The 13,346-nt window shown below is 43.5% G+C and overlaps 2 protein-coding genes across 2 annotated transcripts; one reads left to right on the forward strand and one right to left on the reverse strand.

The window, feature by feature from the left end:
• Positions 1-1,798: 1,798 nt before the first annotated feature.
• Positions 1,799-3,130, forward strand: GCNT3 (glucosaminyl (N-acetyl) transferase 3, mucin type). The gene has a single exon (XM_063170153.1). The coding sequence runs from the start codon at positions 1,799-1,801 to the stop codon at positions 3,074-3,076; it is 1,278 nt and encodes a 425-aa protein (XP_063026223.1). The 3' UTR covers positions 3,077-3,130.
• A 5,800-nt stretch (positions 3,131-8,930) lies between these two features.
• GTF2A2 (general transcription factor IIA subunit 2) lies at positions 8,931-13,325 on the reverse strand. The gene is made up of 5 exons (XM_063169256.1): positions 13,307-13,325; positions 12,900-13,035; positions 12,315-12,419; positions 10,892-11,018; positions 8,931-9,243 (listed from the first exon to the last, which is right to left on the reverse strand). The coding sequence occupies exons 2-5, from the start codon at positions 12,969-12,971 to the stop codon at positions 9,218-9,220; spliced, it is 330 nt and encodes a 109-aa protein (XP_063025326.1). The 5' UTR covers positions 12,972-13,035; positions 13,307-13,325; the 3' UTR covers positions 8,931-9,217.
• Between the last annotated feature and the right edge of the window lie 21 nt (positions 13,326-13,346).

The following is a 13,346-nucleotide window of genomic DNA, read 5'->3' on the forward strand; positions in this document are numbered from 1 at the left end:
CCAGAGGTCGAGAAAGAGCAAAGCAATGAGTCTGCAGCTGTAAGATGAATAGCATTAGGCAGTGCTCAGTAAATAACAGGAACTGGTATGCATGCTACAAAAAATATTGTGGCTTGGTATTTTACTTACTGCTTTTTTCTGGTACCTTTTCATGTCCTTTCTGAATCAGGTTTAGAGGTACTGCATGTAGTGCTTTCAAACCATTTTTCACAAACCAGCAATGAAGTAGAACTCTGAAAGGAAAATTAACATCCAACAGTTTCTTCAAAGATGAACTTGACCTCTATCTTGTCATCAAACTGACCCAAGACTCTGCTTGTGGGCATGCAATCTCAGCAGCTTGTAAAGACAGTTTGAACTGTTAGACAGTACAGGACTTTGAAAATAAATGGAAGCAAACAGAATGGGAAGTCTGTAATCAGACAGTTACAAGTTTCAAAAAGCAGAACCTGCACAAGATTCATCACGTAAAGTTTTACTGATAAAGTGTACATATACAATATACTTATATTTGTATAAGGTTTATTTTTTTTTGAAACCTCAATACTTCCTTGTTCACTTCCCATCTTTGCTTTGTTCACTTTCCCACTCTGGAGTATGTGTCAAATACTCCATATAAAAAGAGCACTGACCTTCTGGTGTCGGAAGATTCATAATGAGAAAGCTATCATGAAATTTTCCAAATGTTTATTGGTAATTTTAAAACTATAAATCTCAAAACTATAAGCCAAACACAATCCTATGAGTTTTAGATAAGTATCACAATACCAGCAGAGACAGTTGAAAAAAAAAATCTGAGCAGCCAAGAAGATGAAAATGTAATTTATTCTCCATTTCTGACATAGTTCAAAGGAAATACTGATTTTAAAAAGAACACTTCTTTTGAAAAGAGCCATTACTACTAACACAAATAACATTCCTCATGTGAACACAAATGAAAAAAGTGGAATACAGTGTTTCACAAGAGGATACTGTATCTTACTAAAAGATGTGTACTTGACAGAAAATTACATACAAAGTATATCTAGGAAAAATTTTGCTTAAATAGCAGCCAGTGACACTATCACTAATTTTGCTTAATAATACTTTATTACATAACCAAAAAATTAAAGGAAGATCAGAGCCAGCCCCAAGTACTTTTAGGTGTGGACCTACAAACTAATTTTACAGGCCTCGTGCAGGGTTAGGTATTTCTCACATAACTAATCCAAATAATCCAGATAACTGTGGGGAGAGGCAGCAGGCTGATTCACCATGCGTTTAGGTTACCTATTACCTATAAACCTGGATATCTACATGTCTCTGACACCTCACTTATAGCGCAGAAGTTCAGGTTGCGCAGACCCTTGTCTGTTTCAGGAGCCGAACTGTCTGGACTTTGTAACAAACCTGCCGCTTGAAGTTAGTAGAGCCGATAACACCCACACCTTCTCCCATTGAAGTTTTCGTAAAGATATTAGCACACATCCTCCCTATCAATCAGAACACTGGAAAAGCAGGTTAGACACCAAGGTACTCTAGTAAATCTTTTTTTAAAGTGCATTACAGAGGGTCGAATTCCAGAGGAATTTTCCTTGTGTTACGTGCTGGACAGGGGTAAGGTGAAATATCATCTTTTAAACAGACCCAGAAGATATAGAACCACCCCCAGTGTTGATAAAACCCAAGAGAGCCGCGCCACGGGGAGGGAGGGGACTGCTGTTCACCTGCGGTCACACCGGGATCGCCCGGCACTGCTTCCCCACCTCCCGGAGGCAGCGGGCGCCCGCTCGCTCAGGGCAGGGCGGCCCGGAGCGGGATGCCGTGGTGGCAGCGGGCCCCGGCGGCGCGGCGGCGCTGGGCGCTGCTGCTCGGGCCGCTGGCGCTGCTCGCCGCCGCCCTGGCGCTGCGCGGCACCGCCCGCCCCGGCCCCGCCGAGCGCCCGCAGCTCTACCGGGCGCTGGAGCTCTCGCCCAGCCGCAGCATCAACTGCTCGGGGGTCGTCCGCGGGGACCAGACGGCCATCCGGGAGGCGCAGCTCAGCAACCTGGAAGTGGCGAACAGAAGGGCTTCACCGACGCCCGGCCAGTACCTGAACATCACGAGGGACTGCAGAGCCTTCAAGGAGACCCGGCGCTACATCGAGTTCCCGCTCAGCCAGGAGGAGGAGGAGTTCCCCATCGCCTACTCCATGATCATCCACCACAAAATCGACATGTTTGAGCGGCTCCTGCGGTCCGTCTACGCGCCCCAGAACGTTTACTGCGTCCACGTAGACAGCAAATCCCCGGCCGCCTTCCAGGAGGCCGTGAGGGCCATTGCTGCCTGCTTCCCCAATGTCTTTGTGGCCAGCCGCCTGGAAAGCGTGGTCTATGCCTCCTGGTCCCGGGTGCAGGCCGACCTCAACTGCATGCAGGACCTCCTGCAGAGCCCTGTGCCATGGCGCTACCTCATCAACACCTGCGGCACCGACTTCCCCATCAAGACCAACGCCGAGATCGTCCGGGCGCTGCAGCTGCTGCAGGGCCAGAACGCCATGGAGTCCGAGAGGCCCTCGGCCGCCAAGAAGCAGCGCTGGGAGTATCACCACGAGGTGGGGGAGACCATCTCTCGCACTTCCCAGAAGAAACTGCCCCCACCCCACAGCTACCCCATGTTCACGGGCAGCGCCTACACCGCCGTCACACGGGACTTCGTGCGGTACATCTTCGAGAACCCCACCGCACGAAAGTTCCTCGAGTGGTCCAAGGACAGCTACAGCCCTGACGAGCACGTGTGGGCCACCCTGAACCGCATGCCGGGCGTGCCGGGGAGTACGCCCCTCAGCGATAAGTTCCAGCTCTCGGACATGAACGCCCTTCCCCGCCTGGTCAAGTGGGAGTACCTGGAGGGGGACATGAGCAAGGGCGCGCCCTACCCGCCCTGCACCGGCCGCCACCAGCGCTCCATCTGCATCTACGGGGTGGGCGACGTGCCCTGGATGCTGCAGCAACACCATCTCCTGGCCAACAAGTTCGACCCCGAGGTGGACGATGCGGCTGTCCAGTGTCTCGAGGAGCACCTGCGCCACAAGGCCCTCTACGGCCGGGGGCTCTGAGGGGGAGCCGCGGAGACTCTGGCCAGCGACTGCTGCCTTCCGTGGGCGACTCCAGCCGACGGCGCCTCGGGGACGGCGGGAGAGGATCCCCCGGGCCCTGAGGGGCCCACGCCTGGGCGCGGCCCCGAGGAGAAGCCCCGCCGCGGGTCGGACGAACGGACAGACGGACGGGGTGGCCCGGCGGACGGAAGGGCCGGTGGAAGGGCGGGAGGGGAGGCTCAGCCCCGTCCCGCTCGGCTCCCGTCCCGCGGGGTCCCCGCTCTCGCCCGGAGCCGCTGGAGGAGGCGGGCGGGGCGTTGCGCAGCCCCTTCCCGAGCCCAAGGGCAAAGGCAGCCCCGGGCTGCCGCCTGCACACGGGCAGCCCCAGCCACGGTGCCCCCAGGTCCGGCTAGGGGCAGAGCCGAAACAATGATTAATTTGCTTTTCCGCAGAGCACCCGGCAGCCGCCGCCCGTTCAGCGCTGCTCAGCTGAACATCTGGCTGCTACTTTTGCCTCTCTTTAAACTTTGACTCTATCAAAACTCGTTAAAAGCCAACCTTCAATAAAATCCAAGATATTAAAATCCATAGCGCTTCGGTGTTCTATGTTCTCTGAGGAGGATGCTTTGTGCTCCTGGCAGAAAACCAGGCAGCATTAAACCAGTTAAACCCTTTGTGCATCCATTTCTCTGCCTGAAACACAGGCAGAGGGATGCACACAATGGTATGCAAACCTACATTTTCTAAAATCCACATCTCTCTTCCCAGTCCCCCCCAACCCCCCCAAAAAAGAGATATTTTGGTGATATTTCAATACGGTGATTACCACATCCAGTAATGGACAATGGACAAACCAATCATTTAATACATTGCTTTTTTAAGTTTCTAATAGCTGAAAGGAAGATTTGCAAACTTCTGTTTTTCTCACCTTCTCATATTAAAGCTTACCACTTTCCATGGATCCAACACCTTTTCACTACCTGTAATGCTAAGAGATTAATGCCCTTCTCTTTATTTTTTTTTTTAAATCTATTCAAGTAACTTTCTTGTAAGTAAACGCTCACCTTTACAAATTTAAGGTCTACAGTGGAGAATTAGCATTATACAAAGAACACCTGAAGCAATCCCACAACACCAGGCTACATTTAGATGAAGTTATGACTGCAGTCACACAGATCTTTGAAACATTGATTAAAATAGGATGAGAAGATGAAGTAACTGACTGGAAAAGGTGTCATTGCAATTTTGTTAGACATTTTAAAGTGAACTGGGTTGTAAAATAGTGATTTGTTAAATGCCATGGTGATTTCACAGACAACAACAGCAGGTATGGGGAAGAAAAGGTCTCAAACATAAATACCCACTGTATCATTGGGCATTTGTTTAAGAAAAAAGAGCAAATGAATAGAATTATGGATCCAGGGGGCAGCTGTTTCTAACTTATGTAAGCAGGCATTTGCTAAAGAGATTAAAGCTTTATGCTAACCTGATGGTAACATACAAGTTTTTGAAATGGTTTCAGCAGCAAATTCAACATTAAACAGAAATTATCTCCATGTCTAGAACATTCTTTTAGAACAAACAGAACTTCTCTGGTGACTTAGGGTAAGAACTCCAGTCTCCCACCATAGAAGACTGCATCAAACCACTGCTGCCTAACCTGATTTTGCTTCTTAGAACTCTTTTGCTTACTTTAAATGAATACATGTTAGTTCAAAATGGCAAACTAGTGCCAAGGGGTTCATTGGGGGGTTGCAATACATTCAGGTTTCTGGACTGAAGCAGGCAGAGAAGGGTCACCATGTTTCCAGCTATGGCAAAGTGTTGTCTTTTTCCCTTAGAAAATGGAGGGAAAATGTGCATATTCCTGGAGATAAAAAAAATCCCCATACCTATTAGTTTTAAGAAATTGCAAAAAACCAAAATCCAGCCATGAAACGGATGTTTGTAAAAACTAAATTTTTTATTTTTTAAAGAACAAAGGTGTTTGGGGGGCTGGAAGGAATCCCAGCTTGAAATAGTGAAAGATTATTGAATGAGGGCATTCTCTAGTATTTTGCAAATATACCTGTAGAGAAAGAGACATACTTACAAGTTACTTACAGACCTGTCAACAGGAATTTTTATCCCCTTTACTTTGTAAATACGTTTAACTTCTTCAGCTGCTCCTTCTCTCAGAAACATTGAAGTATTGCTGGCACACACTGCAATAACAGTGTTTCATTTGTTGCCAGACACAAAAATGTTACAAACGGAGAGACAGAGACAAGAATTCACACTGAGGGTGCAAAGCGCCTCTTCAGATCTGTTCCATGGTAAGCCTTTTGTCAAAGAATTTTATCTTTTAATGTTACTTACTGCAATCTTTGCCCTTCCTGGTTAGACGAGAATCTAAGCATTTATCCAGAGTTGAAAGAGTTTGCTCACAGAATGTGAAGACGTCAAGAGAAGTCAGCATGCCATAAAGCCAGCTTGGTGACTCAGTAGGAGGGACAGCAGTTATCTATCACAGCCTAGGCAGCTCTCCTGCTCAGAGATCACTGCTTTGGATGAAAATGACTGTTTCGGCATTATTACCTGCAGAGGCAAACAACTTGTAAACCTCAACATCCAATTTGCTTGATCCAAAGGAAATTTCCTGTTTCTAATGGTGTTACTATCCAGAATTCCTCTCAGATGATTTGGTTGCATAAACAAAGGCTATCTTGTGCAAATTTATTTTCAAATAACTTCTTTTGGTAGCGACCTAATTTCTTCTGAAAGAATGAGCCTACTCCCAAATGCTTAAGGTGAACTAAGACAAAAGGATTCTTACAAAGGCATGTTCTCAGCATATCCCCTTTCAAAGACATTAGGAATGTCATATTTATGAGTGCAGTCATACATCAAAACAGTGATATGTCTCTGCCATTAGAAATGGCAGGGAAAACCACCACTCAACTCTAATACAGAACTTTGCCTTGCAGAGATCTCAAAGGATGTTAGAAATCAGATAGCTGGCATCTTAGAAAGTTGGCAACAGAGCACAGAGAAATCCTGTAACTTGCCAGTTAGTTGTAAAACTGAAAAAAGAATTAATTTGGAATAGAGTAGGACCAGCCCAAAGTAATACAATCACATCAGATTATAGAACCACCTCCAAAAATAGTTCAAACCCCATATGAAATTATTCAGTAAAATCATGGGCTGTCCAATTGGAAGATGTATCAGAAATATTAGTTTTGTGTAGTCAAAAATCTACTTCTGACACTTCTGTCTACAATTGTTAACTAAAAACTTGAACTAGATAAACCACCTGTTGTTTAAGGAGGTAATATGCTGCAAATCTACCTTTCAAGAAGTGCACAGGAGGCTGAGGAAACTATAGTTCTGGGATTTAATAACAGATTTCTTTTTCTGGTTTAAACCTGTCTTTATGTTTTATTTCCAATTGCTTTTTACTTTATTTTTACAAGAATAATGTGGCTTATTATATACCTACACAACAGGTCCATAACAGCTCTTTTTAGCTTTAGTTAGGAGGGTTTATTTCCTTCTTGCTTCACATTTGATAGTTTATATGATCACCTCTGAGATGCCTTATAACAAAGAGATGGGCCAATGAAAATGAATTTGGAGGAAAACAGGTAATAAATTCTAAAGAAACAAAAAGTAGACATGAACAATATGAACACAATAAAGGTATCTGCAGTCTAGAGTAAAAGTGATTCAGGGAGGAGGGTTAGGGTGTTCCTTTTCTTCTGACTGCAACAGCAGTGACCATTAAATGTTAACTAGCCTCTGTGAACAATATTCCACTTCCTTGAATGATGCAGGTTCTCTTAGCACAAAATGCAAACCAAAACGTTAATATATCTGTAAATTACTACCTCCTAGTCCACAATGGCTAATCCTAACAAAAACCACTCTAGGTTACAGCAAAGACAAAGTTCACGTCTCCCAGTACACGCTTACTAAAGTAGCCTTCCCCTACTTTCCTCCCCACCCCAAAATTTCTGAGTACAGAAAAGCAAACCCAGGTCAGTAGGACTTTGACTGAAATCCTACCCCCTAAGCTGCCAAGATCCTTAAACCCAAGTATTTGTAACACTCTCCTCTAACTCACTGTGCCTAGTCATCGTGCAGAGGTACATGATGATCCTGATTAAACTGGTCTTCTGGAAATTCATCATAAACTCTTCCTCCTCTGCACTTTAAATTTGTGCCTCTCTGATAACATTTAAAGTCAGGTATTGACAGCCTTGACTGAGCAAACAGCTTACATCAGATAACATCCTGGTTTGCACACCTATGGAATTGACAAAATCCTTTTTCTTGGAAACCATGTTTAAACAGGCAGTCATCCACAGCCAGTTCAGCACTGGTATTTATTCTTCCCTTCAATTTCTTTAAGTTAATCTACTTTCTAAATAGAAACATCTATTCCAGTTCAATGTCAAGGTGCAAAGATATATTTTACTTTCTCTCAGCTGCTGAGATGTGGAAGCAATTGGGATCTTTCTAAATAAAATCAACAAATAAATAAATAAGCAGAACACTACAGGCAAAGAAGAACCAAATAGGCAGCAGAAAGTGTGCTGATGCTCTGGCAAGTGAAATTATGTGCCTTCCACTGTATATTACAAGTTTAGTACAACAGAAGTGCAGTTAATACTTTTAGTTGTAAATTCAATCTTCCAAGACCACAAAGTACATTAATCACATGAACTTTGCAGGATTATCTGAAATTCAAACCCAAAAAAAAAGGAAGAAAAGAAAGAAAGAAAAGAAAAAGAAAAGAAAAGAAAGAAAGAAAAAAAAAAAGTAAAGAAAGAAAAGAAAAGAAAGTTATGAAGAAAAGCAACAAAAAGCAGGAAGAACATTGGCACCAGACTACCTTAACTCCCCTTTGCTCCTTGCTCCTTCCATGAACTGAAACCACCTCCACAGGAGTAGATCCAGCACCTGGACAAACACCATCCCAGAAAAAATGGTAAAAGTCTGGAGCAACAGGACAAGGGGGAATGCCTTCAAACTGAGAGAAGGTAGGTTTAGATAATAGGAAGAAATTCTTCCTTGTGAGGGTGATGAGACAGAAGAGGTTGCCAAGAGAAGCTGTGGCTGTCCCATTGCTGGAATTGCTCAAGGCCAAAGTGGACAGGGCTTGGAGCAACCTGAGATAGCAGAAAGTGTCCCTGCCCATGGCAGGGGACTGGAACGAGATCATCCTTAAGGTCCCTTCCAACCCTGAACATTCTATGATTCTAATGCACACTTAGATGGAACAAAATAAAAGATAAAATTATTTGCATTAGCAGAGTCAAAAGGCTACAGAGTACTCAAAATGGAGAAGTCTGTCTAGAGACAGGAAAAGATTACAAGCAGCTGGAGGTCAGAAGAACAAATTTTTATACTTGTATGGGTTGAAATTCAGTTACCACATGATTATTAGAGAACAAAAAAAGTTTAAACCTAGGAGATTGACTGTGATGTAGAACAAGAGAAGACAGATACACATTTGCATCTCTTAAGTTAAAAACAGATATTTATTGTGCAATTGACATAAGAGCAAGTTGTCTGCTCTTTTAGTTTCAAAAATGGTTACTTACCAGTCTGCAGTGTGCAGCCAAGGGCACGCAGCAGAACTACTTATAGACAGAAAACTGCAGTCACAAACACACAAACATGCTGCCCAGCAGGAGCTGCTAAGCTTTTGCTGATGTCCTCCTCCACCACTCTGTAACAGACATTTCTTGCAACACCTAGCAGTGCAACCAGTTACCCTGCAACTGAAAGACTTTTTAATTTGCAACATTTCTCTAAACACACTTAGAAAATGTTGGGGAATATGGTATGTTGATGCTAGTTTTTAACCAAAGTTTTCCAATGATCACTCTTTCAAAAGTTTTTAAATAAAAGTTTATTACAGAAATTATTTTGAACAAAAAAGAAGACAACAGTATCTCTTGGAATTAAAAAAAGGTAACATTATATTCATGCCCTATAAGGTGAAATGAAGAAATGCTACAGGTATTTCTTCTGCTGTCATTCTGTGATGCTTTCTAGTATGGATTAACTCACATCTGCATCACAGGAATTGAGTATGATCAGTCCCTTTCCATGCTTCTCTCCAGAAAGTGCTGCATACTAACAGAAAATATTGCAGACAAACCACAGGTCTATTCATTCTGCAGTATTGGAACCAGTGTCTAGGAAAGAAAAGAAAAAGTGAGACAAATATGCACCCCCACTGAAAACAGAGAACCAACAACTTTCTCTGGTATCTTCCCCAAGTTCTAAAGCGTTCCCCAAGCATTTTAGAACATGTTCTGTACCTACCTATTGTCTCTACTGCTCTCAATGCCATGCATGAACTGCTTGTGCTGTTTCACCTCACTTAGCAACACTGAGAAGAGCCAGCACAAAAGTCCAGAGATGTATTAATATTAAAAATACTAAAAGCTTTGCTCCAGCATGTAACAATACACAAACCCTTTACTGCAGTCACTCACAAGCACATCTGGCTATCATCTACTAAGGAAAAATGTTTCTTCAAATCCAGCACCATAAGCTCTGGTGGAGTGTGGGGTGCAGCATATCATGTATTTTGAGAGAGGTACCAGAATGAGCATGATCTTCATAAAGCAACTCAGACCAATTCTCTGTTCTGACCTTTTGTCAGAATCATCAATTAATGCCAGTGCAGTTTTTGATACACTACCATTACTACTTTCTTGTTTTTAGAGTTGTGGAAAAAGTATGTAACTCAAATATGGAGAACAACAAGCCAGTGTTTAGCACTGTTCCTTCAGCAAGTCAGCTTCTCGTGGGAAAAAAAAAAAAAAAGCTTGTAATGTTAATAGCAACTTCAAGTCAGCCAGTTGTTTAAATCTTATCTGCACAATTTATCAGGAATGAAAATGATTAATACTTGGAATGTAAGGTTTCCTCCACTAGCTATAATAAGCACACAAAAACCAAGCAGTAAGATTATATGCTTGGCTAATACCAGAAGTTGAGAAAACAATAAATTCTGTCAAATCTTTAGAACTACCACTTGAAGGGACTATTGTAAGCATGCCAGGGTCAGGAAGCCATGAAGAACCTGTTTCAGAGGTCTATGGTGCATTTAAATAAAGGCTTTTCCATGCTCAGTTCCTGCTTTTAACATCACTCTCTCAGGATGAAACAACCAGCACCATTTCACACAGCTTTAGCAATACTTTGCCACATTGATGGTTTTAAAAGTTATAAAGCAGCTTGCCACAAAAGTTTTACTTTTTCCAGTAAAGAATCTCAAGGGACATGGACAAAAGTAATCCAGTCAAGCAGATATGGATTGCAAACTCCCACAAGCAGTGTACAAACAGAGGGTCTGCTAGGCAACAAATAAGTCTCATGACTTGCAAATGCACGCAAAAGCTTTCCATGGGTTAGCGTTGCCAGAGAATGACTGCTCAGACACTTTTCTCAGACAATTCCTTGCTCAGACAGTTGAAGCACTCTTCAGATTCAGTAAAACATGGTGCTATCCCAACAAATAGGTTAGTACTAGAAAACTCACCAGACAGAAAAAAAAGATTACTTCTGACTTTCTAATTGCTCTAGTATTATGTACTTCCCAGGCACAGGTGCACAGCAGTCCCTAACACGGCTCTGCCTCAGTGCCTATGAGTCAGGGAAGCATTTAGCTGGCCTTTGTTTCATGTCCCATTAGATGTTGTAAAGGGAATACAGAGCCCTACTTCCTTCTAAGTCATGCAGTCGACCTGGCTTTAGCAAGACACTCGGGTCAAAGCTCTCTAAAAGCAACCAAGACTCGTGTCTCAACCTATTTGTACCATATTTCATACTTACTTTTTCCATCACATGCTACAATTTTCACTTTATCCACTTTCACAAGTTCGGTGACCTCCCTAAATTCCACGTCATTCAGTACAAATGTCCATACATTGTCACAGAACCTGTATGTGTTCAGAGACCCCTAGAAAAAGACAAGAGACATTTGCTATAGGACACATCTCAAAAGCAACAGAAAATATGATGAGTATCTACTGAACCGTGTCCCTTCTAGGACAGAGTGCTACAAAGCCAACAGTGGACCTGAATGCATTCAAACTAGCAAGCAAGTAATCCTGAGGAAAACTGGAGTTTAAATGCCCTCCAGTGGCTGAAATTCTCAAGACCACAGAGTGACATTACAGGATATCCAAGGGGAGGGTCCTCAGGTAGGCAAAGAAGTTTTACAATATTTTCAACTTATACAAAGGATCAGTAGCAGGAAACATTTCTTAAAACATTGGGCCATTAGAAAAATCAGATACAGCAGTGATCATAACAATATATGAATTCTGCAACTGCTTAAACAAAGTGGTAGCTTAAATAAAAAATCACTACAAAAGTGATATACGTGACATAAAGGGATATCCCTCCTATTTGATATATTACTGAGGATGTCAATATGGAAAACTTCTGACCTTCACTTTTACATATCTTAAATTGACATTCTTGAACTTAGAACTTCAGCTCCAGGTAACATTTTTTAAATTTACCCACTAAACACATCCTAAACTGTTTTTTATACCATGCTACATATGCAAAGCAATTTAAGTGTGCTAGAGAAATTATGCATTTTTAACATCTCTATATTGTTTAAAACTCTAGTCTTTTAGGAATCCACATTGTGAATGTGTTCTACATAGATTGCAGAGTAGTATCACAACAAGTTAACACAAAGCTGGGTTTTGTGGTTTTTTTTTTTCCTTAACATTACATTCAAGTTGATGTTTAACAACTTGCTGGCTATCTAACATTAATTAGGGTGGCTGACTGGGAACACCCCCCAACTTATTTTTCTATGATACCTACAGAAAATAGCTACAAAATGATCCAGTGAAAGGGTGGATCTAAAACTCTCTAGTCTCTCTTCACATTACTCATGTGGCTGAAAATCTGGCCTCATCCCACTTTTGCTAGGGACAGCTGTGAGAAGCAGAAGTCTCCCTCCTCATCTGCAAGACACTGAGGATGGCAACGTTATCCACCAAAAAAGCAATTCCCTCTTCCCTATTTTCATCATCTGATTTCTGCATTCATTCAAAAGATCCCTGGCAGAACAAGGTAACAAGCCTTACAGCTGCATACAGAATACACACGTCATTATTAGAGCCAAAATAAACCCTCTTAAGTTCTTGCTTAGAGCACATAGCTTTAAATGCCATTCTGCATCAACACTTAGCTGCTGTATCTCATGTAAAAATTTAAGATATCATTTCCTTACCCTGAAATTGACTCTGTTCCTGACTCGCTGTGCCAGTGCTGAATTTATAGCTTTATCAAACTGAAGTAGCACCTGAAGGGCCAACTGAGGTGTGATTTGCTGTGACTGAAGTAGTTGAAAAGAAAACAAAACAAGTTTTGAGTTGTTTCAAAGTAAGCTCAAACACGCAGTAGAAGTTAAAAACATCAAAACAAAGTTCACTTCAATGACACAGATCTCTAGAAGAACACTCTACAAAAATTATGTTCCTGTATTTATTTTTATATTTCAATCCTGTATTACAAAAAGATCTCTTACAATAAATATTTAGTGGAAATAACTAGAGGAACAGCAAATTGACTCCAATGTTCCAGTTAATGTGGCTGTTAATTTACATAAGACTATGCCACTTACAGAAAACACCTTCCTTTACCTAGAATACAAAGCAAAAAACATCACAAGTGAATGTAGCACCAAACCCTTACGATCTCAGTCAGGAAGCTTCCCAAACCTTGGCCCTAAGTACCCTGACACAGGAACAACAAAGCCGTTTGGATAAAAACTTCTGTCTTTATTAAGCTACTGGCCCAGACGCCAGGCCCCGACCTGTATGAGCTCATCCAGACTCTCCTGAAGGCTGTTGCCCAGTGTGGTGTTCCTATACAGCTGGTACGCCATGGTTCCCTGCGAGGGCTGCACACGTCCTGCTCATCCACGGCTGCGCGCCTAGGCTGTCCTCGCTCTCATCGAAAACAAACAAAGGTAACAATAAATCCCTGCCCGCCCCACGGCCCAGCCCGCCGGGCACGCACAGCACAGAGAGCGCCCCGCAGCACCGCCCGGCCCTCGCCTGCGCTCCGGGGCCGCACAACCGAGAGCCCGGCCCGGCTCCGGGAGCCAGCCCGGCCGGAGCCATTCCGGCCGGGAGCCGAGCCCCGCCGAGCCCCACCCGGCCCCGGCCCCGCCGCCGCCCCGGGAAGCGGCCCCGGCCCCGCGCCGCCATCGGCCCTCACCGCGCGCGGCCGGAAGCGCGGCCCCGCCCGGCGGCGCGGG

Source organism: Melospiza melodia, chromosome 15, assembly GCF_035770615.1.
Source record: "Melospiza melodia melodia isolate bMelMel2 chromosome 15, bMelMel2.pri, whole genome shotgun sequence".
NCBI classification, from domain to species: domain Eukaryota; kingdom Metazoa; phylum Chordata; class Aves; order Passeriformes; family Passerellidae; genus Melospiza; species Melospiza melodia.

What these genes read in the sequence shown, in the direction of transcription:
- GTF2A2 (XM_063169256.1), bottom strand. Translation starts at nt 12,971, where the DNA reads ATGGCGTACCAGCTGTATAGGAACACCACACTGGGCAACAGCCTTCAG. An exon ending in GTCTGGATGAGCTCATACAG is followed by an intron (nt 12,420 to 12,899) that starts GTCGGGGCCTGG and finishes CAACTACTTCAG; the next exon opens with TCACAGCAAATCACACCTCA. An exon ending in GGAACAGAGTCAATTTCAGG is followed by an intron (nt 11,019 to 12,314) that starts GTAAGGAAATGA and finishes GTCTTTTTCTAG; the next exon opens with GGGTCTCTGAACACATACAG.
- GCNT3 (XM_063170153.1), top strand. Translation starts at nt 1,799, where the DNA reads ATGCCGTGGTGGCAGCGGGCCCCGGCGGCGCGGCGGCGCTGGGCGCTG.